The sequence below is a fragment of the Podarcis vaucheri genome (genome assembly GCF_965113315.1).
Source record: "Podarcis vaucheri genome assembly, chromosome: 4".
Classification (NCBI taxonomy): domain Eukaryota; kingdom Metazoa; phylum Chordata; class Lepidosauria; order Squamata; family Lacertidae; genus Podarcis; species Podarcis vaucheri.
In genome coordinates, this window is record NC_138762.1 from 4,427,607 (window position 1) to 4,452,260 (window position 24,654).

The following is a 24,654-nucleotide window of genomic DNA, read 5'->3' on the forward strand; positions in this document are numbered from 1 at the left end:
GAAGTACTGTTTTTGGGGGACAGGAGGCGGGCAGGTGTGGAGGATTCCCTGGTCCTGAATGGGGTAACTGTGCCCCTGAAGGACCAGGTGCGCAGCCTGGGAGTCATTTTGGACTCACAGCTGTCAATGGAGGCGCAGGTCAATTCTGTGTCCAGGGCAGCTGTTTAACAGCTCCATCTGGTATGCAGGATGAGACCCTACCTGCCTGCAGACTGTCTGGCCAGAGTGGTGCATGCTCTAGTTCTCTCTCGCTTGGACTACCTCAATGCGCTCTACGTGGGGCTACCTTTGAAGGTGACTCGGAAACTACAACTAATCCAGAATGCGGCAGCTAGACTGGTGACTGGGAGCAGCCACTGGGACCACATAACACTGGTCCTGAGAGATCTGCATTGGCTCCTAGTACGTTTCCGAGCACAGTTCAAAGTGTTGGTGCTGACCTTTAATGCCCTAAACGGCCTCGGTCCAGTATACCTGAAGGAGCATCTCCACCCCCATCGTTCTGCCCAGACACTGAGATCCAGCTCCGAGGGCCTTCTGGCGGTTCCCTCACTGCGAGAAGTGAGGTTACAGGGAACCAGGCAGAGGGCCTTCTCGGTGGTGGCACCCGCCCTGTGGAACACCCTCCCACCAGATGTCAAAGAGAAAAATAACTACCAAACTTTTAGAAGACATCTGAAGGCAGCCCTGTTTAGGGAAGCTTTTAATGTTTAATAGGTTATTGTATTCTAGTGTTTTGTTGAAAGCCGCCCAGAGTGGCTGGGGAAACCCAGCCAGATGGGCGGGGTATAAATAAATTATTATTATTATTACTACTACTACTTTAAAAGCCCATACAGTGGTACCTCAGGTTACATATGCTTCAGGTTACATATGCTTCAGGTTACAGACTCCGCTAACCCAGAAATAATACCTCGAGTTAAAAACTTTGCATCAGGATGAGAACAGAAATCGTGCAGTGGCGGCACAGCGGCAGCGGGAGGCCCCATTAGCTAAAGTGGTGCTTCAGGTTAAGAACAGTTTCAGGTTAAGAACGGACCTCCGGAACGAATTAAGTACTTCACCCGAGTTACCACTGTACACATCCCCAAAGAAGCCTGGGAACTGTAGTTTTCCCTAGACAGCTAAACGGTTCTCAGTAGCCTTTTCAAACTACAGTTCCCAGGATGGCTACGCTTTGCCTCCACCGTCAGAGGGGGAGAAGTGCTGTTGAGGCCGGATCCTGCTTGCGATCTCCCCGTCATGGGCGTCTGGTTGGCCACTGTGAGAACAGTACGCTGGGCTCGTTGGGCTGTGGGTTCTGGTCGCCTCAACTCAAAATGGATATTGTATGGTTGGGAAAGGTTCGGATAAAGGCAAACCAAAATGATCCAGGGATGAGACTTTTTAGTTTAGAGAAAAAGCAAGTATGAAGAGGCATGGCAGAGCTTTATGAAAGGATGGATGGCTCTGATAAAGGCAAGTTCTTCTTCCTCAAGCCATGACTGCTAAAAAGAGGTACAGCGTCAGTGCGCTTTGGGGTGTGGATGGGAAAGGACGTTATCACAACCGGACCGATGAGAAAACGCTGGATTCCCTTTTCTTTTCTTTTTTTAAAGCAAGCAGTTGTTGCCGCCCCGGGCTCACTTTGGGCGGGATGCAAACTTAATAAACAAGTCCATAGAAAGCTTGTTTTCCTGCATTCCATGCGCTCATGCACTGATACAGAGACATGAAAGAGGCCCTTTGAACTGCATCTCCTGCTGCTGCCAGAATCCGTTCCGCGGCTGCCATGGCCGGCTTTCATCGGCAGAGGATGCTGTTTCACAATCGCGCCACTTTCACATCCCATATCTCAGATCCTACCAGCCGACGACCAAATTCCGAACACAGAGCAGTGTCTCGTGGCATTTTAGGCAAAGCACTTGCGTTCTGGGTTAATTAATTAATTAATCACTCAATCAGAATATCTGTGAGCTGCACTTTAAAGGGAGATGGCAAGGTGAAGGAAGCTGAATGCTGGAAGATTCAGGATATGCAGCGTAGAGTTAAACTGTGGAACTCCCTGCCACTTGGATGGCTTTGAAAGGGGATTGGGCAAATTCAGGGAGGAGGAAGGGGCTCTTGAGGGCTACTCCATCCATAGTCCTTTCCTACTCCATGAACTTGCCTAATCTATGTTTTTGCCGAAGAATTTATTCTTTTGAATTCTGGTGCTGGAGGAGACTCTTGAGAGTCCCATGGACTGCAAGAAGATCCAACCTCTCCATTCGGAAGGAAATCAGCCCTGAGTGCTCACTGGAAGGACAGATCCTGAAGCTGAGGCTCCAATACTTTGGCCACCGCAGGAGAAGAGAAGACTCCCTGGAAAAGACCCTTATCTTTTGGAAAAGATGGAGGGCACAAGGAGAAGGGGACAACAGAGGACGAGATGGTGGGACAGTGTTCTTGATGCTACCAGCATGAGTCTGACCAAACTGCGGGAGGCAGTGGAAGACAGGAGTGCCTGGTGTGCTCTGGTCCATGGGGTCACGAAGAGTCAGACACGACTAAACGACTAAACAACAACAATGTTTTCGACCACCCCTGTATCTTGTTGGAGTGAGTTCCATAGTCTAACTCTGAGCTGAATGAAGGAGGATTTAATTTTTTTTTTCCTTTCCCAAATCTTCCTGTGCTCCTCTTCATTGGGTGCCCACAAGTTCTAGTGTTAGGTTAAGAGAGGGAAGAAATCTTTTCTCTATCCACGTTCTGCAGGCTGAGCATCATTTTATAAACTTTAATAATCCAGCAGAGGTTGGGCTAGGCAGGGGTGAGCCTTTTTGACTGGCTCCAGGCGGATCCCCGTCTAACTGGCAGGTGGGGCCCTGAGTCACGAGGCGGGTGGAGATGGGAACGCCAGGCGGAGGGACTGCGCCCAGGTGAGAAGCTCCCTGGGGAAATAATAATAATAATAATTTATTATTTATACTCTGCCCATCTGGCTGGGTCTCCCCAGCCACTCTGGGCAGCTTCCAACAGAACACTAAAATACAATAACCTATTTAACCACAGAGCCTAGGGCTTGCCGATCAGAAGGTCGGCGGTTCAAATCCCCGTGACGGGGTGAGCTCCCGTTGCTCGGTCCCTGCTCCTGCCAACCTAGCAGTTTGAACGCACGTCAAGTGCAATTAGATAAATAGGTACCGCTCCGGCAGGAAGGTAAACGGCATTTCTGTGCGCTGCTCTGGTTCGCCAGAAGCGGCTTAGTCATGCTGGCCACATGACCCAGAAGCTGTACGCCGGCTCCCTCAGCCAGTATAGCAAGATGAGCGCCGCAACCCCAGAGTAGTCTGCGACTGGACCTAATGGTCAGGGGTCCCTTTACCTTTTTAAACAGGGCTGCCTTCAGATGTCTTCTAAAAGTCTGGTAGTTGTTCTTCTCTTTGACATCTGGTGGGAGGGTGTTCCAAAGACGCAGCAGGCTCCCTCCCTCCATCCCAGGCAGGCAGCCTCCCAGAGAAGGGCACGGGCACAGGCAGGAAGCCTTTCTACACAAAACAGAGAGGACCCCCACCCCATTTCAGCTTGGAAAAGGCAGAGGGCTCCTCGCTTCCATTCTCCCCAAATCCCCATTTTCGCTTGTGCGCACGTCAAATCCATGCGCATCTCCTTAGTCACCTGCATACATTTTTTGGGAGCAGCGGGTGCTTATGAATCTGAATGGATCGCTTGCATTTCTTGCCCACCGTTTTCCTCCCAGGAGTTCAAAGTGGGGGCTTACACGAAATGCCCACCACGACCCTGCGAAGTAGGCCAGGCGCAAACAGCATAGCTGTCAACCGTCCCTTATTTGGCGGGAAACTCCCTTATCCCAGCGCCGTGTCCCACTGCTGTCCCTTATTGATGATGTCCCTTAAATTTCCCGGGTTTCATGCTCACCCGGCTCGGGAGGGAAGCAGCGGCCCGGGGTCCTCCGCCGCGAGAGAGACCGTACGCACAAGCTGCCGTGTCTCCATCTCTCCCTTTTCCCCCTCAGGGGCGCGTCGTGAGGAGATGGGTGGCAGCGGGCGGGCAGGCAGCCCCTCTCTTGCGAGACTTCCGCCGCACTGCCAGGGGAAGCTGGAGGCGGCTGAGGAGGTGGCCTGAGGGAGGAGGAAGAGGAGGGGATGGGGAGGGACGCAGAAGGGCGGCGCTTCAGTGGCCACCGCGGCAGCGCCGCAACCACCTCATGCCGGGCTCGCGGGCGGCGTGGGCGAGAGTCTCTCTCTCTCTCACCCTCTCTCTCTCTCGGGCGGGGAAGGGCCGATGGAACTCCTTGCACCAGGATGACGGCAGCCCCGACATGCTGCTTAGCATACCCTCCAACCTGTGCAGCATCTTAATGTAGTGATTTCCCCTCCGCATCCCTTTCATAACACTATTTTTATAAATCATTTGTCCATCCATAGTTCAAATTTTTACCACAAGTTTTCTGTCAATCCTACCAATGTATGCAACTCTTTACAATAGCTTTTCAACTAAATTATAAACTTTCCCCATTCTTTATTAAAGAGGTCCTCTTCCTGGTTTCTAATTCTGCCTGTAAGCTTTGCCATCTCGACGTCCTTCATCAGTTTTGTCTGCCACTCTTCTTTGGTCAGGGACGCGGGGGGCGCTGTGGGTTAAACCACAGAGCCTAGGACTTGCCGATCAGAAGGTTGGCAGTTCGAATCCCCGTGACAGGGTGAGCTCCCGTTGCTCAGTCCCTGCTCCTGCCAACCTAGCAGTTCGGAAGCACGTCAAAGTGCAAGTAGATAAATAGGTACCGCTATGGCGGGAAGGTAAACAGCGTTTCCGTGCACTGCTCTGGTTCGGCAGAAGCGGCTTAGTCCTGCTGGCCACATGACCCGGAAGCTGTCTGCGGACAAACGCCGGCTCCCTCGGCCAGTAAAGCGAGATGAGCGCCGCAACTCCAGAGTCGGCCACGACTGGACCTAATGGTCAGGGGTCCCTTTACCTTTACCTTCTTTGGTCGGAGTTGTAAACCCTTAGGATCATCTAGCCCAACCCCCTGCAAAACAGTCAGTCGCAGCCAAAGCAGCATGGCTCCATCAGTGGCGGATTTCTGTATAAGCTAAGCCAAAATCCCTTATTTTGGCTGCTGGTCCCTTATTTTCGAGGCTGCTGGTCCCTTATTTTCAAATCGGTAAGTTGACAGCTATGGCAGAGAGGCAGCCCCCAACCCAAGCGCGCACCCGGAGAACCTCGGGGTGTCCGATGTGAACCCTGATCTCTCTAGCCCCACACTCTAACCACTACACGACCACGCTCCCTCTCCTCCCTGTAGCCTTCATTCTCCTTCCCAAGAAAGCGGCCCCCGAGCGCTGACTCCGACAGAGGCCCCCGCGGGCCGCCCAGGGACAGCACGGGGGCCGCTTGGGAGAAGCTTCCCACCCTGGGGGAGGAGCCTCCGCCGGCCCAGGTGAGCCGAGGGCGGGCAGGTGAGCCCGGCTGGCCCCGCCCCGGCCCCGCCCGGCTTCCTCTTTCTCCGGCCGGGCTGCCGCGCCGGGTCTGCCGCGCCCCGGGGCCCCCGTCGGGCCGAAGCGCCGCCGCAGCCATGCAGACCCCGGCTCAGCCGGCAGCCGCCCCGGTGAGTGAAGGGGGAGCCTCACCTAGTGGTTGAAGCGGGCCGGGGTGGGGTGGGGGGGGGTGCCCCGGGACCCGTTGGTGCTGTGCTGCTATGGGGGGGGGGCGGTTGCCGCTTTCCGAGAGCGTCTGGGCATGTGCAGAGTGCCTGATCTCTCCTAGTGTGCAACTGCGCGCAAAACGCTCCCTGGCGCAGCTGGTGGGAAGGATTTTTTTGGGGGGGGGGATCGCTTATGGCTACTGCCCCCCAAATCTCTCCACCTGACGGCCTTAAAGGAACCCCAAAGCCTATTTTTTGCCCAGATTTTGCTCCCTCCTAAGCCAAGATTGGATGGTTTTCGGGGCAGAGACCTCCTACCTCAGAGCCCAGAATGGAGATGAGCCCCAGCAGTGCCCACTTTCTCTCCTAGGTCAGGATTCTTCCAGCTTGGGACGGGGAACCCAAGTCCCTGGACGGTCCAGACATCGTCTCCAGAGTCTCCCCTTTCCAAAGAAGGAGGTTCCAGGAAACATTAGGGAGAAATTTCTGGCTGTTAAGATGGTCTCTTCTTCACTGGAGCTTTTAAAGCAGAGGTTGGGTGGCCATCTGTCAGGGATTTTTTAAGCTGTGATTTCTACCTTGCGGGGGCTGGAATATATGAACCGTGGGTGTCCCTTCCAAGCTCCACAGCCCTGTGGTTCTTTTCCTTCCCGCTGCTGATTTTCTCACCTGTCCACACCACCTGTGAAAGCCCAGTTCCACCTTTCGTTATGCCCGGCTCTGATCTGAACCGTGAAAGCTCCTCACGTGGCACACCCAGCCTGTTATTGAGGATCTGTCAGGAGAATCGCCGCAGAACTGTGTCAGAGGAGAGACAGGGCGTCGCTTCCTCAGTTTCATCCAACTTCCTGCTACTGCACATTTCTGCTATCCCACCTCTATTATGTGAGGGGGGTGGCACGACAGGTGCCCAACGTGGAAATTGTTGCATCTGGCCTGACTCCGGCGTACTGTGAAGGGAACCCTGCCTCTCTCAGGAATGCCAGCTTGTCTCCCTTTATTTATTTATTTATAATTAAAATGTTACTAAGTTGCTTTCCTGGGCCAAACATCTATCCAAAGCAGCCAGCAAGGAAAACAACATGAAAGAGATGGTAAGAAACAGTTTGATGCAACATCAGCAAAAACAAAAGCTAACGCTCTTCTAGGCTGCATCCTCAGAAATCTAGGGTCCAGATCAAGGGAAATCATAGTCCTGTTCTATTCTGCCTTGGCCAGACCACATCTGGAGTCTTGGGTCCAGTCCTGAGCGCCACAATTTAAGGAGGATGTTGACAAGCTGGAATATGTGCAGAGGAGGGCGACCAAGATGATCTGGAAACCAAGCCTGATGAGGAACGGTTGAAGGAGCTGGGTCTATTTAGCCTGGAAAAGAGGAGACTGAGAGGAGATACAAGAGCCATCTTTAGATATCACCCGGAAGATGGTAGAGCATTTTTTTTTTTCTCCTGCTCTGGAGGGTAGGGCTCGAAGCAATGGATTCAAGTTACAAGAAAGAATCCTGACTAAATATCAGGAAGAACTTTCTGACAAATTGTCAGAGCATTGTTGTTGTTTAGTCGTGTCCGACTCTTCGTGACCCCACGGACCAGAGCATGCCAGGCACTCCTGTCTTCCACTGCCTCAGAAAAGAAAATAATTCTCAGCTCTCAACCCACTTTGTTGATAGAGATAGATAGATGATAGATAGATAGATAGATAGATAGATGATAGATAGATAGATAGATAGATAGATAGATAGATAGATAGATGATAGATAGATAGATAGATGTATATATATTGTTGTTGTTTAGTCATTTAGTCATGTCTGACTCTTCGTGACCCCCTGGACCAGAGCATGCCAGGCACTCCTGTCTTCCACTGCCTCCTGCAGTTTGGTCAAACTCATGCTGGTAGCTTCAAGAACACTGTCCAACCATCTCGTCCTCTGTTGTCCCCTTCTCCTTGTGCCCTCCATCTTTCCCAACATCAGGGTCTTTTCCAGGGAGTCTTCTCTTCTCATGAGGTGGCCAAAGTCTTGGAGCCTCAGCTTCAGGATCTGTCCTTCCAGTGAGCACTCAGGGCTGATTTCCTTCAGAATGGAGAGGTTTGATCTTCTTGCAGTCCATGGGACTCTCAAGAGTCTCCTCCAGCACCATAATTCAAAAGCATCCATTCTTCGGCGATCAGCCTTCTTTATGGTCCAGCTCTCACTTCCATAAATCACTACTGGGAAGACCATAGCTTTAATTGAGAGCTTACTGATGTGCAAATAGGAAAGAGTTCTGCCTTGTAGGTGCGGCACCAGAAACTGCACCAGTGGTTGTGAGAAGGAGCTGGTCAGTTACTTGGTCAGGTGCAAATATCCTGGGTAGATGGTGAAAACAGATTGCTGCTTGTTTTTCTCTCCCAAATTGAGGCCAAAACGTCAGCCAAGGCAAGAGATGGTTGTAGCAGATCTTGCCAAAAACCTTCTGCCACTCGTGAGCCCAGAATCCAATCAAATTATTGCTGTTGCAATTTAGTACCTGCCCTTCACCTAAAGAGTGCAACGATCCTAATATTAAGATATAATATCATTGTAAGATACAATACAATATTGTTACAATATTTGCTGCTTTATGTTACGTTATTTTTTATTCTTTTTTATAAAGCAGTAATTAGAGAAAAGAAGGGACCCATTAACGAGTGGGAAGTCAATGGAAAAATTGGATTAAATTTAATGTGATTTTGTATTGATTTGATAGAAATTTGGAAAACTAATAAAAAATATTGGACAATTTTTTTTTAAAAAAAAAAAGCTTAAGACAAAATGACAGAACAAAGGCAAGTCCTTAAAGTACAAATCTCAGATGTCAACAGCTAGGGTCAAGGGGCGAGTCTTCCGCCTTCGCCGAAACCTGAGTGATGAGGATGCCAGGCGAAGTGAGTGCCACAACTTAGGGGCTACCACAGAGAAGGCCCTCCTTTCCTAGGCTGGCACCCACCCCCCTTCCCAGCTTCAAGGGTTTTAAATGGCCACCAGATCCAATAGTCTGGATTGGCGTGTCTCCCTGGCCCCTCAGTCCTTCACTATCCATCTTTTTCTTGGTTGGCCTGACCCAAGACATTTCGCTCTGGCTTCTGTGACCAGATGGGGTGCAGTGGTGCTGCCAAGGCAGCTGATTCTCCCGGGCATTGCAGAGAGTTGAGGGTGAGCTGCTGGAATTGAACCAAGTCCGCACCATTTTTCTGCCCTGGGAGCCCGGGGGGGAGTGGAGCGGGGTTCCCCTGCCTCACCGGGGTGCTTGCATGCCTTTGCCGGAAGCCTGGGACTGAAGGGTTAACCGGCCGGCCTGTTGGTCTTTCGAGAGCGGCTCCGTTTCCTCTTCTGAAGTTTGGTAACTTGGACTCCGCAAGGGCGCTTTGAAAAGGGGACGCGTCACACTGCCTTTCCTTTCAGCAGCTCAGCTGGGCCCCTTTCCACAAACGGGAGCAGAACGCCTTTCATTTGGCGCAGGAAGGAAAACAGCAACCCCCCCCCCATTTAATTCAGTAAAAAGAGTGAGCAAGCGCTCAGCGAATCTTCAAGGTTGCGAAACCAATCTTCCCTTCGAAGACTCCTCTGCCTGGCTGAATCCATAGGGATTCAGGAAGGTCTTTAAGCAGAGGCTTGACAACCATATGTCAGGAGTGCTCTGATGGTGTTTCCTGCTTGGCAGGGGGTTGGACTCGATGGCCCTTGTGGTCTCTTCCAACTCTTATGATTCTGTGATTCTTCCTAGATGCACATTCAGAAGGATGTGCAGAGGCAGCTGGGATGGTTCAACTCTGCACCTGCAGTCGGAGGCAGCCATAATAATAATAATAATAATAATAATAATTTATTTATATCCCGCCCTCCGCAGCCGAAGCCGGGCTCAGAGAGGCTAAGAATAAAAGTAACACAGTTTACATAAAATCACAATCAATTAATTGAAATACATTCTGAAATCAATTCTTCTTTTTCTTTGTAATATACATTTTTATTAATTTTTTAACGTATCCGTTCCAACAGTCATGCAACATAACTTCTCATCTTATACGATATTTTTAGACTTCCATCAACGCCTCTGATGATTTTCTGTTCTCTATCCCTTATTATGCATTTCTTAATTTCTATATTACCTTTAATTATCCTTAACTAATCATTCTCCTCATTATCTTTCTTGCAGTATTTCAGATAATTCACCTTACAGAACTTCTTGCAATCCTGCTAGCGTAATCTGTTCAAAAGTCAATTCATTCTAAAACCAATTCAGAATCAAATTCATGGCAACCGCTGGATTACAGAAGGAGATTACAGAAGGAGAAAGGGGGTCAGACTGTGCTTTGGCCAAAGGCTTGCTTCTGAATGTCAGTTGCTGGAAATCACAGTAGCAGAAAGCGTTGGTCTTGTGTTCGAATCCTGCTTGCTGGTTTCCCACGGTTTGGCCCCTGTGAGAACAGGATGCCGGACTGGACGGGCCACTGGCTTGATCACGCAGCCGAGTTCTTCTGAGCTGCCGCAACCATTCAAGGGTTGAGCTTTAAACTGTGGCGCAAGAGATAAGAAGAGCTGAGCTTCTGGATCAGGCCCGGGGCTCCTGCAGCCCACCACCCTGTTCTTCCAGTGGCCAAGCAGTTGCCCCCAAGCGAAGCCCGAAATCAGGACCCGGCAGGAGCACAGCAGCGGCGCTGCCCCGCCCCTCCTAGGACTCTCAGCTACAGATACTTGCAGGTATCGCTGCCTCTGACCGCAGAGCATCTACGAATGCACAGGACTAGCCTGTTCAGCCACTTACTGGAGCTTATCCAGGTGACGGGGTCATGGACAGACCCCTCGCTCCTCCTGCTTCTGTACACCAGCCATATGTCCTGTCTCTGACAGTGTCCGGGTCTTGGGCGTGCACACCCAGATATAATAATAATAATAATAATAATAATAATAATAATAATAATAATAAATTTATTTATCTCCCACCCATCTGGCTGAGTTTCCCCAGCCACTCTAGGTGGCTCCCAACTGAGTGTTAAAAACAACACAGCATTAAATATTAAAAACTTCCCTGAACAGGGCTGCCTTTCAGATGTCTTTTGAAAATAGGATAGCTGCTTATATCCTTGACATCTGCTGGGAGGGCGTTCCACAGGGTGGGCGCCACCACCGAGAAGGCCCTCTGTTTGGTTCCCTGTAACCTCACTTCTCACAGTGAGGGAACCTCCAGAAGGCCCTCGGCGCTGGATCTCAGTGTCCGGGCTGAACGATGGGGGTGGAGATGCTCCTTCAGGTATACTGGGCCTTTGAGGCCATTTAGTGCTTTAAAGGTCAGCACCAACACTTTGAATTGGGCTCGGAAACGTACTGGGAGCCAATGTAGGTCTTTTAAGACTGGTGTTATGTGGTCTCGGTGGCCGCTCCCAGTCCCCAGTCTAGCTGCCGCATTCTGGATTAATTGCAGTTTCCGGGTCATCTTCAAAGGTAGCCCCACATAGAGCGCATTGCAGTAGTCCAAGCGGGAGATAACTAGAGCACGGTGTATCTAATTTGTGAGGAGGGAAAGGCACTTTGCAAGCGCTCAGAGGCAGTCTCTGTGTTGTGCCGCATGCTCTCAGCGCCGAGGCTTCGCTCCAGTCTAATAATTGTTGGTGGGTTTACTGCATTTTGATCCCACCTTGTTCTCCGGGGCGCGCAAGGTGGCACACATCGTTCTCCCCCCCCCCCCTTGCCCTTTAATCGCCACGACAATCCTGCGAGGCAGAATAGGCTGAGAGGGAGGGAGGGACTGGCCCAAGGCCCACCCACTGTGGGTTTTGTGCCAAGCAGGAATTCACAAACCCTGGTTTCTCCCAGGTCCTAGTCCGACATGCTAACCGCTATACCACGCTGCCTGCCAGTGATCCTCTCTCAATTTGCACAGTGTTGGCATGTGGCATTTGTTAAGACTATTCCCTCCCCGATCCTTGCAACCCGGCCAGGTAGGTGGAGAACAATAATAATAATAATAATAATAATAATAATAATAATAATAATGGTGTTCTCTCTTGCTGTTTTTGAGGAGTTTTGCAGGAAGTGGTGCTAAGGTCTTTCCAAATTCCTGACCTATACAATCAGCAACTGACTCTATAGAGATCCAGTTTTTAACTGGGGAAGCCCAGCCAGATGGGTGGGGTATAAATATTATTATTATTATTATTATTATTATTATTATTATTATGTACTGAAGTTCTCACCCTGGGCTAGCAGGGGGATAATACTGTAGATAGTTTTCACTCAGGTCCACATATGCAAATAAGGGATTGAAAGTGACGTTCAGTGATTGGATAGTTACAGAAAGTGGTTACAGTTGCGTTGAACTGGAGCTCTATATAAGCAGGCTGGCTGAACCCTTCAGCTCAGTTCTGTTCTGGCCTGTGAATAAGCAAGAGCTGTTTGAAGAATCGTTGTGTCGTCTGATATGTTCACCCACAACTTAACAATTATTATTAACTCCTGAGCTGCCTCCCCACCCCCCACCCCCATGACACGAAATCCTCTGGTGTGCCCTGGCCTGGCCCAACTGGATTATTTCTGCTTTTATCGTCCGTTTCCTTGGAGGAAATGAAGGCCAAGTTAATGAAGGCCAAGCGATGATGACTGGCGGAAGGGGCCCACCGTGTGTTGCGCCTGAGTGGAAATTCGAACCCGTCTCTCTTGCCTGGATTATACAAAAGTTTGAAAGAGTGAAACGCTTATGGGGCGTGCCCTGTGCAACAACAAAGGCGAGGCCCTGCCTGGTTTCCCCCTTGTGTAGGAATTGCAGATAAAGTTCCCAGAAAGTTGGCCGTCCAACTTCCATTTAAAATCCTCCCCCAAAGGAGGGGCCAAGTGAAGTCACAGAAGGCGCTGAGGTAAAGCAACTGAGGTGTGGAATTTTTGTAAATTTAGCTTTTGGAAATCTTCCCAGGAAAACAATAATCTGGATACCTTTTGGAAATCTTTGAAATCAATACATTGAAAGGAAACCTGATCATAATCTTGGCGTTTTCCCCATTCCACATATAGGGGAGTTTTTGTTAAATTCTCTTAAAATAATTACTTACTGAACACTTGGTGTTCTTTTTAATTATACAGTTTTAGATTAGTTGAAGTATAAGAATGCAAGTTCAATACAGTCATACTTTGGGTTACAGACACTTCAGGCTGCGTTGTTTCGGCGGTCGCGCATGCGCAGAAGCGCTAAATCACACTTTGCACATGCACAGAAGTGCAGAACCGCAACCTCTGTGTGTGCAGACGCACCGCTGCGGTTGCAAACATGCATCCTGCACGGATCACATTCTCAACCCAAGCGTCCACTGTACTACGGCAAGAAAAATGAATGAAATATGTTTTAGTCAGACTGCATTGGTGTTATTTTAGTTGTTTTTTTCAGATGGCACAAATTTTAAAAATGCGTATGCATGTCAGTTTTGGAAATGCGTACATTTCCCTTCCCCCCCCATCTTGCATCACTAAAATATATTGTTATATTACGGGTGGAGGGTGGGGTGATTCAGAGTTCTTCTCTGAGGGTGCAAAGCCACCCTTCTCTCGCTGCACCTGTGGAATCCAGCGGCTCTCAAAACCCGCCAGGTTACGAAACCTCGTTCCTGGGAACTGCTGTGGGCCTGTGGTCTTGATCCAACCACAGGAGGAGTCAACAGGCTGCCCTCAGCATGACCTGCCCGACACTTCTGGGAATCGCAGCGGGTGCAAGACAGGAAGCTGGCGAAACAGGCCAGAGACATTTGCTGGGCTCCCAAGGGCGGTTGCTCGACTGCTGCCTTCTTTCAGTAAGCTGTGGGGCTCTCCAGATCTTTTGACTGGTCAGAGTTGGGTATCCAAAACATTATGAATTCCGGTGTGAGCTGCATTTTTTCTGCATTTTACGACGAATGCTGAGCGAGAAACCCTCCCCCCCTCCCTTCTTTCGTAAACAAGAGATGAGGCGCAAGCGTGGTGTCTGACAGAAGCATAATAAAAGTTAATTCGGGAGCTAAACTAAATTTGAAAGCGCTGGACGGACCTTGGCACATATGCTAAAGACAGCCCTGCACCCTCCATTCCATGGTGTTAGAATTCCCGCTCCATGATTGCAGTCATGGGATTGTTGTCTTTCACATGACGGTGTATGTTTTGACTCCACAGACTGAGAAGTGACGAAGACAGGATGTTTGTGTTCCGTGAAGTGGGACTATTGTCCTTTGTTCTTTTTCTCTTTGCTGTCTGATGCTAGAGAGAGGGAGCCATGTTGCAGTGCTCCGTGTGTGTTTATATGTAAATAAAGTAGATTAGCCAAAATGCTGAGTTGCTGAGGTCTGTCATGTGCAAGTTGTGTAAACTCTGCGCATCCCTAAGTGTGCCAATGTCTGTTGGCATCGGTTGCTGTGATGTTCGGGCTGAAGAAAGCTTTTGAAGCTCCCGAATAATCGACCAGGAGGAAGGAAACATGCCAGTCGGGCATGTGTCTCTACCAGGGTCCTACTCAAGCGTAGGCTGAACTCCTGACAACTTTTCCTCTTGTCAACTTTGTCAGCTGCGTACTATTTCATAATCCATGGACTCCAGGAATTGTTGAGTGGGAAGGGAGCCTGAGGGCATCTAGTCCAACCCACGGCAATGCAAGAATTTCAGCCAAATCATCCCTGACAGATGGTCACCCAACCTCTGCTTAAAAGCCTCCGAGGAAGGAGAGTCCACAATCTCCTGAGGGAGACTGTTCCACAGAGCTAAAAAGTTCAAAATGCCGTATTGGGTATTGTTGTATTTTTCCAATTCCTTGCTACTAAAAAACCTAATGGTAGAATATCTGCAGCTAGCGAAGGCGACAGGAAGGATAAGAGGCCAACTGAAACAAAAAGTCTATAAGGAGTGGAGAATCTTTAAAGAATACTTAAAAAACGATGGTACAAAAGGAAACATCTTGGCAGAACTAGACTGATCCTTGTATTGCATAAATATAAGATAGTAGGGAGGTAAAAAGAGACTATATAAGAAATATGCAACTGTGCGGTATAAGGTAATTGATAAAGTACAGTGAGATTAATTGGAAGTCATTTTTAATTTTTTTCTTTATAAGTTTGATAATTGATTTCAGTATCGGGATTATAAGTGATGTTAGTTATACTAATTTTGTTGTTTCGTATGTTGTGGTTGTTTGTTTGATTTCTCCATTATTTGTTTGTCTGATTGTATGCTTGTTTATTTGTTTTGTATGCTTGTTTATTTGTTTTATTTGTCTGTTTTCCCATAAATGTATTTATTTTAAATCAATGAAGATATACTTTAAAAAAAAAGTCTGAAATGAAATGCTGCAGCCTTTTTTTGCAGCGCCCCCTTCCTGCCTCGATTTCCGGTGACCCTCCTTCTTTCTCCTCCAGCCGCCGGGAGGTGCCATCCTGATGAACGGGGCGCCCCTGGAGGCGGTCCCCCCGTCTCCTGCCAGTCCCGCCCAGAGCCAGCTCTCCTTCCAGATCCAGCCGGTGACCCCGTCCCCTGAGCCCAGCCAGCCCCGGGGGACGTGGGGAGGGAAGTACGAGTTCCTCCTCTCCTGCGTCGGGTACTGTGTGGGACTGGGCAACGTGTGGAGGTTCCCGTATCTCTGCTATCGCAACGGGGGCGGTGAGTGGCTCGGATGCTCTTGGCAAAGAGGCGCCTCATGCTTCTAGTCCCCAGGGTGGCAGCTGGAGAGCCTGAGGCAGGGGGTGGGGAGCTAGGTCCTTGGCTGAGCTCCATGGCTTGCTCTTGGTCATTTATTATTTACTGTATTTTTCGCTCCATAAGATGCACCTAGTTTTTAGAGGAGGAAAACAAGGGGAAAATATTCTGAACGAAACAGCGGATGTATGATTTTTGTGGTTCATGCTGTGGCGACAGACATATGATTTGGCGGTGAGTTTGGGGTAGCCCAGTGCAAAAATCCTGAGGATCCATGTGGATCCGTGCTTTGTAACCACGTTTTTGCGCCATTGCGGCCCCACGAAACAGTGGGTGCGGGTTTTTTTGGTGCAGGCTGTAGCCATGGACATGCTATGTGATCTGATGGAGAATTTGGGGTGATCCAGTGCAAAAATCCTGAGGATCCATATGCTTTTACCTCCCCCCCCCAGACAGCCTTATCTCCCTCCCGATCGCTTGCTGATCAGCTGTTTCCTTTCAACACTCCCTTTCCTCTTGTTTTCCTTAGTGTCTTTTCCTTAGCTGGAGCAGTTTTTGCTCCTCTTTTTCTTCTAATTTCTCTCCTCATTGCTTTAGTCTTCCTGTTTCCCCCCTTTGCAAGTTTGCTGTCTTTTCCTCCCCCCTCCCAGGCAGCCTCCTTTATTGCTATCATCCCTTATCCTACTCACAAGTGCATGCCACTCAGCGGCTTTGTTTCAACACCCACTTCCCTCTTTAAAAAAAAAAAAAAGCATGATCTGCTTTTTGCTTCTGGGCAATTCGGCTCCAGGGACCATGCATTCGCTTCATAACACGCACAGACATTTCCCCTTACTTTTTAGGAAGAAAAAAGTGCATCTTATGGAGCAAAAAATACAGTATGTATGTATGTATGTATGTATGTATGTATGTATTTAATTTATATACCGCCCTATACCCGGATGTCTCAGGGCGGTTCACATAAAAGGATCACAGGATATAAAATAAAAATAAAAGCAATAACCCAATAATACACCTCTCCCAAAAAAACCACATTTTAAAAGGGTATGGGATGTTGGTCAGGTCAACCAAAGGCCTGGTTGAAAAGGAACGTTTTTGCTTGGCGCCTAAAGGTGTATAATGAAGGCACCAGGCAAACTTCCCTGGGGAGAGCATTCCACAGACGGGGAGCCACTGCAGAAAAGGCCCCGTTCTCGTGTTGCCACCCTCCGGACCTCTTGAGGAGGAGGCACATGAAGAAGGGCCTCAGAAGATGATCTCATGGTCCGGCTAGGTTGATATGGGAGGAAGTATTGTGGTCCTGAGCCATTAAAGGCTTTATAGGTCAAAACTAGCACTTTGAATTGGGCCCGTAAACAAATCAGTAGCCAGTGCAGTCAGACCAGGATCGGTGCAATAGGCTCAAACCGTCTCGCTCTGGTGAGCAACCTGGCTGCTGAATTCTGCACCAGCTGAAGTTTCTGAACCATCTTCAGAGGCAGCCCAATGTGTAACGCATTGCAGTAATCTAACCTTGAAGTTACCAGAGCATAGGCAACGGTAGTTAGGCTCTCCCTGTCCAGATAGGGGCGTAGCTGGGCCACCAGCTGAAGCTGATGGAAGGCACTGAGGCCACCTGAGCCTCAAGCGACAGCAAAGGACCCAGGAGGACCCCCAAGCTACGAACCTGCTACTTCAGGGGAAATTTAATCCAATTTTACAGCCAGGGCACAGAATCTGTGTGCTTTTAGGAGGATTCACAGCTTCTGTTTCTGTATCTCTGCATCTTCCCTCCTGTGGTTTCACGGGACTTTGCAGCCCCGCCCCAAGGAGGGGCTGGTGCACATCTTTCCTCGTCGTACACTCTGGTGCTGCCACCCTAAAGCAGCTGCAGTTGAGCTTGCCCTGGGAGCACACTGAGGCTGCTCCTCTTCTGGGAAGTGGACCACACAGGGAAAGACTTGCAAAACATCCCTTCTCTGACGGTCTTAAACTTCAGAAGGCAAAGCAGAGAGCAGGTCCCGAGAGTGGCGGGTATTTTCTCTGCATCCCACCAGGCAGTTCCACAAACCTCCAGAATATAAAGGAGAAATTGAAAGTGCAGGCCCCCGGCACTTGCAGCAAACCAGGCCCCAGGCTTCAGATCTTTGGAAGTCCTTCTCCGTTTCGTCAGCAACATCTCTGCAGTTTCCGCCCTTGGGGGATGTTCCGGCAGATGCAGCTGCAGGCACTAAACGCCTTTTGAGCTTGATGCATTGCAAAGAGGAACGGGCCAGCCTTAGCAAACCGGGTGCCCTATGTATGTTGAAGCAGAGCATAGCCATTGTGACTAGGAGCCATTGCTGGCCCTCTCCCCCTCCATGAATTTGCCCAATCCTCTTTCAAAGCCATCCAAGTCGGTGGCCATCGCTGCCTCCTGTGGCAGGGAGTTCCACAGTTTATGTGGTACACAAAGAAGTCCTTCCTTTTCTCTGCCTGAATCTCCCCACATTCTGCTTCACTGAATCCTGACAAGACAGAAGTACTGTTTTTGGGGGACAGGAGGCGGGCAGATGTGGAGGATTCCCAGGTCCTGAATGGGGTCACTGTGCCCCTGAAGGACCAGGTGCGTAGCCTGGGAGTCATTTTGGACTCACAGCTGTCCATGGAGGCACAGGTCAATTCTGTGTCCTGGGCAGCTGTCTCCCAGCTCCATCTGGTACGCAGGATGAGATCCTCCCTGCCTGTGGACTGTCTGGCCAGAGTGGTGCATGCTCTGGTTATCTCTAGCTTGGACTACTGAAATGCGCTCTACGTGGGGCTACCTTTGAAGGTGACCCGGAAACTACAACTAATCCAGAATGCGGCAGCTAGACTGGTGACTGGGGGCGGCCGCCGAGACCATATAACACCGGTCTTGAAAGATCTACATTGGCTCCCAGTACGTTTCCGAGCACAATTCAAAGTGCTTGTGCTGACCTTTAAAGCCCTAAACGGCCTCGGTCCAGTATACCTGAAGGAGCATCTCCACCCCCATCGTTCTGCCCGGACACTGAGGTCCAGCGCCGAGGGCCTTCTGGCGATTCCCTCACTGCAAGAAACCAAGTTACAGGGAACCAGGAAGAGGGCCTTCTCGGTGGTGGCACCCACCCTGTGGAACGCCCTCCCATCAGATGTCAAAGAGATAAACAACTACCTGACATTTAGAAGACATCTGAAGGCAGCCCTGTTGAGGGAAGTTTTTAATATGTGACATTTGATGTATTTTTAATCTTTGTTGGAAGCCGCCCAGAGTGGCTGGGGAAACCTAGCCAGATGGGCGGGGTACAAATAATAAATTATTATTATTATTGGACATCCACAACTTTTAGCATTATGGGAGAGGGAGGAAACTTTCCCCCTATCCGCTCCCTCCTTGCAATGCTCAATTTTTTAAAACTTTGATCGTGTCGCCTCTTCCTGGCCTTTTCTCCAATCTGAAAACTGCTATTCCATGGCACCGATCCTGAACAAGGGGGAATCAGTCATCCTGCTTAGTCGAATGAAGCCATGCACAATTTTGGGGGTTCGCTGCCCCCAATCCCTGTCTAAAGGCCTGCCTTGCGTCCCACAGGGGTGTTCCTGATCCCGTACGCCATAATGCTTCTCTTCACTGGGCTGCCTCTCTTCCTGATGGAGCTGAGTCTGGGCCAATATGGCGCTGCAGGACCCATCACCGTCTGGAAGTGCTGCCCCCTCTTGAAAGGTAGGGGGTCCCAGGTGCAGCTTGAAAAGTATTGCTGTTTGTATTTCCATAGCGATCAATTGATTCCTTTATCTCTCTTGCAAAGGGTTGTTTTTTGGGGGGAGCCTGGCTTCCCGTCCCTTGAGGACAAACCTTGTACCCCTTTCAAGACTCCAGCTTTCAAGACCTGTCTCCAGCCACTAACCACAGCTAAATCTGCAACGGCTGTGTTAGCAAACTCCTGAGAATACCTGGTGGGCTTCTCACCCTTTGTAGCTCCTCCTGTCTTTGCCCATGAAATTAAAAGACGCCTGCTTCTTGGGAGAAAAGCAGTGACAAACCTGGACAGCATCTTAAAAAGCAGAGACATCACCTTGCCAACAAAGGTCCGTATAGTTCAAGCTGTGGTTTTCCCAGTAGTGATGTATGGAAGTGAGAGCTGGACCACAAAGAAGGCTGATCGCCGAAGAATGGATGCTTTTGAATTATGGTGCTGGAGGAGACTCTAGAGAGATTGAGCAATGCACAATTCAGACAGCCTACCTCCAGGCTAAACAAGCATTTTGTTCAGAATTAAAGATAGGGATCATTGGTTCTTGCAACCACCAATAAAAACTTCACCCCTGCTAATGTTCTAGCATTTGTCCGGTCTTCCAATAGGAACCTGACTTAGTGAGCCTCTGATTTTACCGGGAAAGGTACCAGCAAGGGTAATATCAGTTCAGCCCTGGCTTGCTCATATTTCGCACAGGGCAGCAAAATATGTTTTAGAGAATCGATGTCTTGAGCACACGAGCAAAGTCTGTCCTGGTAGGGAACTCCTCTCAACCTGCCATCCAATACTGCAGAAGGAAAGACGTTAAATAATAAATTATTATTATTATTATTATTAGATGACCCTTGTGGTCCTTTCCAACTCTTCCATTCTGTGATTCTACGATTGATTTCCCCTCCTCTTCCTCTGCAGGGATTGGGATCGGAATGTTGCTGGTCTCCTCGCTGGTCTCTCTCTACTACAACATCATCATTGCCTGGACCTTCTATTACCTGGGCATGTCTCTGCAAAGCCCCCTGCCCTGGTCCTGCGATGCCCCACAAAACGCCCACCTCTGCCAGTTTCAGGTGCAATTAGGGAGCAGGGTGTGTGTGGGGGGGAGGGGGTCTCCCCACCCCTCTTCCCACCTTGGATCAAATCTACGCTTCCAGGTGCCATAAGAAAGCTGCAGAGATAGCGCAGGATAGTGCGCACCCCGGAAATGATCTCTTTCAGCTTTTGCCTTCTGGAAGAAAGTACAGGGTTATAAAGACCAGGACTAGCCGCCTGAGATACAGTTTCTATCCAAAGGCGATTTGGGTTTTAAACGCAGTGTAAGGTAGTCTTTATGTGATTATATTGTATACAAGTATAGGGTATCAGAGTTTTTAAGGGCTAACCAGGTTGGGATAGCTGGGATAGCTGGCTTGTGGGTTTTTGAATGTCTGATGTAGATTTTTTCAGTTTCATTGTTCTGTATGGGACAATAAAGATTATTGTATCGTATCATATCCTGTGCAACATTTTGCCTGGAAACATAACTTTATAGAGTCAGAAGGGAACCCAAAAGGTCTTCTATCCCAACCTCCTGCAATCCAGGAAGCAAAGGGTTCTGTCGCACCAATGAGCCACCTTCCCGCAGCAGAAATCCTTGGGGAACAGGTTCGGGGGTCAGCGAAATGCAGAGCAGGAACTTGCCTTTGCTGGGCGACTCTGGGGGGCCGGACAGTCACTGCCTCTCGGCCCACCTCGAAGGGTTGTTGTTGGGGATTGAATGAGGAGGCGGGGAACGGTGTAAATGTACTTTGCTCAACTGCTCTGCTGTATTTCAGAACGAATCCTGGGGCAACGCCTCTCGAGTCAGCGCCAGCGAAGCCTTCTGGAAGTGAGTGCTGTTTTTATTTACCACTGTTGTTGTTGTTCCCTGAAGGTCCCCTTGGGGTTACCCGGGGGAGGGAGCTCAGAGCTGACCGCTTGACCGCCGTGCCTGCAGGTTGGCCACTGGGGGGTGAAGCTGGACTTTGTCTTTTGGGTTTTGTATTGGGCTGGGCGTGGAGAAAGGGGGCTGGTTGGGGATGGAGTGCGCCCCCCCCCCCATGGCCTCCTGTCTCCAGCCTTTCTGCTTTTTCTTCCCAGCGAACAGGTCCTAGGCGTGGTCCACAGCACCGGCCTGGGCGACCCTGGACCCGTGAGATGGCCTCTGGCTCTGTGTCTGCTGCTTGCCTGGCTGGTCATCTTTCTGTGCATGCTCAAGGGAATCCACAGCTCAGGAAAGGTGAGCGACTTGTGGGGGGGGCATCTGTGAGAGACATTGTCCTTCAGAAAATAAAACAAAGCTTCTAGTCCTCATCATTTGGAATCCTCTTTCCATAATTTTCCCCATGCTGACAACTGTATATTATACACCAAATCCCTTGCCAGTCGTATCTCCTGATACTGAGTCAAACCAATGGCCTACCTAGGCCAGTGTTGTCTGCACTGGCTGGCAGCAACAGCTTCCCAGGTCTTCAGGCAGGAGTCTCTTCCAGCCATACCTGAAGACGCCAGTAGGTGGATTGAACCTGGGACCATCTGCATCCCAAGCCAGTGGTCTGCCGCTGAGCTACGGTCCTTCCCTCATTACCTGCCATCTCCTGCCCCCCCCAGTGCTGTCCGTCATCACCTGTCCATCTCCCCCTCCCTCGCTAAGGCTCTGGGTGCCCAAATGGGGGGTGTAAATCCCTTGCCTCCCCTGCTCTCACCTCCCTTGAGCTCCTGCTGGGGGGGGTCTGGGTCTGGCTGTTGGGATGCATCCAAGGAAACGGGGGCAATTTGCAAGCCCCCAGCTGGCTCCAACCCACCAGCTGGTAAGCCGGACGATCCCCAGTCCTTGGCTTAGCATGAAACAGCGACCCACAGCTTCAGAGGCTGGAGCACGCTCTAATCAGCAGAATAAATAACACTGTGCAGACAGAAGTGGCAGGAGACGGCTGTGAGAGCATATTTACAGGCAGCTTATTCAGCATACATCAGGACAAAGGAAAAAACATGTCTTCTCCCCTTCGTGTCCAGGAGCAGGCAGCAAAGGCAATAGCTATACACACAAATGGAAGTTCCCAGCAAGCTGTGCTGGAGTGTAAACAGGCATGTGACATACAACAATCCACACATCTGTTTTAAGGTGGAACCTTAAAGGTGAATCAATATCCTAACACACACACACAAGGGGCGTGGGTGGCGCTGTGGGTTAAACCACAGAGCCTAGGACTTGCTGATCAGAAGGTCGGCAGTTCGAATCCCCGCAACGGGGTGAGCTCCTGTTGCTCGGTCCCTGCTCCTGCCAACTAGCAGTTCGAAAGCATAGAATCATAGAATCATAGAATCATAGAGTTGGAAGAGACCACAAGGGCCATCGAATCCAACCCCCTGCCAAGCAGGAAACACCATCAGAGCACTCCTGACATATGGTTGTCAAGCCTCTGCTTAAAGACCTCCAAAGTAGGAGACTCCACCACACTCCTTGGCAGCAAATTCCACTGTCGAACAGCTCTCACTGTCAGGAAGTTCTTCCTAATGTTTAGGTGGAATCTTCTTTCTTGTAGTTTGGATCCATTGCTCCGTGTCCGCTTCTCCGGAGCAGCAGAAAACAACCTTTCTCCCTCCTCCATGTGACATCCTTTTATATATTTGAACATGGCTATCATATCACCCCTTAACCTCCTCTTCTCCAGGCTAAACATGCCCAGCTCCCTTAGCCGTTCCTCATAAGGCATCGTTTCCAGGCCTTTGACCATTTTGGTTGCCCTCCTCTGGACACGTTCCAGTTTGTCAGTGTCCTCCTTGAATTGTGGTGCCCAGAACTGGACACAGTACTCCAGGTGTGGTCTGACCAGAGCAGAATACAGTGGCACTATTACTTCCCTTGATCTAGATGCTATACTCCTATTGATGCAGCCCAGAATTGCATTGGCTTTTTTAGCTGCCGCGTCACACTGTTGGCTCATGTCAAGTTTGTGGTCAACCAAGACTCCTAGATCCTTTTCACATGTACTGCTCTCAAGCCAGGTGTCACCCATCTTGTATTTGTGCCTCTCACTTCAAAGTGTAAGTAGATAAATAGGTACCGCTCCAGCGGGAAGGTAAACGGTGTTTCCGTGTGCTGCTCTGGTTCACCAGAAGCGGCTTAGTCCTGCTGGCCACATGACCTGGAAGCTGTACGCCGGCTCCCTCGGCCAATAAAACGAGATGAGCACCGCAACCCCAGAGTTGGTCACGACTGGACCTAATGGTCAGGGGTCCCTTTACCTTTTTACACACACACACACACCCGCTCAGAGCTCGTCTCCCCACCCAGGTGGTCTACTTCACAGCGACCTTCCCCTATGTGGTCATCGTGGTGCTGATCATTCGAGGAGCCACTCTGGAGGGATCCATTGAGGGCGTGCGATTCTACCTCTCAGCAGACTGGAGCCGGCTGAGCAGTGCTCAGGTATGCCTTGGGGGGGGGCTCTTGGGGAGGGGGGGGCGCAACACTGAGGTCCAGCTCCCAAGGGCCTTCTGGCGGTTCCCTCCCTGCAAGAAGCCAAGTTACAGGGAACCAGGCAGAGGGCCTTCTTGGTGGTGGCTCTTCTTTGGGATACTCTTCTTTGCAGCTCCACGTGGCTTTTTATGTGGTCAAATGAAGAGAGTGGCAACTTGAGGAATCAGCGAGGCGCAAATCGCTCCACAGAAGGGGTGGGAAGTGAACCTTGGATTTAAAAAAATCTCTTTCCACCCCGCCCCAGGTCTGGAACGATGCTGCCTCGCAAATCTTCTATTCTCTGGGCATTGGCTTTGGGGGGCTCCTTTCTATGGCTTCCTACAACAAGTTTGACAACAATGTGATCAGGTAAGAGACTGTCGGGCTGCGAGGCCTCCAAAGGAACATCTACTAAATGCATTCAGAAAAGAAAATACGGTAATTCTCAGCTCTGAACCCACTTTGTTTATATCTATATCTATCTATATATCTATATATTTGTATCTCTATCTATCTATCTATCTATCATCTATCTATCTATTTGTTGTTCTTGATGTTTAGTCGTTTAGTCGTGTCCGACTCTTTGTGACCCCCTGGACCAGAGCACGCCAGGCCCTCCTGTCTTCCACTGCCTCCCACAGTTTGGTCAGACTCATGCTGGTAGCTTTGAGAACACTGTCCAACCATCTCGTCCTCTGTCATCCCCTTCTCCTTGTGCCCCCCATCTTTCCCAACATCAGGGTCTTTTCCAGGGAGTCTTCTCTTCTCATGAGGTGGCCAAAGTCTTGGAGCCTCAGCTTCAGGGTCTGTCCTTCCAGTGAGCACTCAGGGCTGATTCCCTTAAGAATGGAGCAGTTTGATCTTCTTGCAGTCCATGGGACTCTCAAGAGTCTCCTCCAGCACCATAATTCAAAAGCATCCATTCTTTGGCGATCAGCCTTCTTGATGGTCCAGCTCTCACTTCCATACATCACTACTGGGATGCACGATGTAGCTCATAGCTTCTCTGAGTTGTTCAAGCCCCTTCGCCATGACAAGGCAGTAATCCATGAAGGAGATATCTATCTATCTATCTATCTATCTATCTATCTATCTATCTATCTATCTATCTATCATCTATCATCTATCTATCATCTATCATCTATCTATCTATCTATCT

General features: G+C 49.8%; 1 protein-coding gene across 1 annotated transcript in view; it reads left to right on the forward strand.

Moving 5' to 3' along the window:
- Positions 1-5,505: 5,505 nt before the first annotated feature.
- Positions 5,506-24,654, forward strand: part of LOC309530395 (sodium-dependent proline transporter-like) — a 28,745-nt gene continuing 9,596 nt past the window's right edge. The window contains exons 1-8 of the mRNA XM_082219337.1: positions 5,506-5,590; positions 15,005-15,245; positions 18,853-18,984; positions 19,931-20,085; positions 20,830-20,882; positions 21,134-21,272; positions 23,331-23,465; positions 23,761-23,864. Of these exons, the coding sequence (XP_082075463.1) occupies positions 5,558-5,590; positions 15,005-15,245; positions 18,853-18,984; positions 19,931-20,085; positions 20,830-20,882; positions 21,134-21,272; positions 23,331-23,465; positions 23,761-23,864 (992 nt within the window). The 5' untranslated portion in view covers positions 5,506-5,557. The remainder of the gene's footprint in view (positions 5,591-15,004; positions 15,246-18,852; positions 18,985-19,930; positions 20,086-20,829; positions 20,883-21,133; positions 21,273-23,330; positions 23,466-23,760; positions 23,865-24,654) is intronic.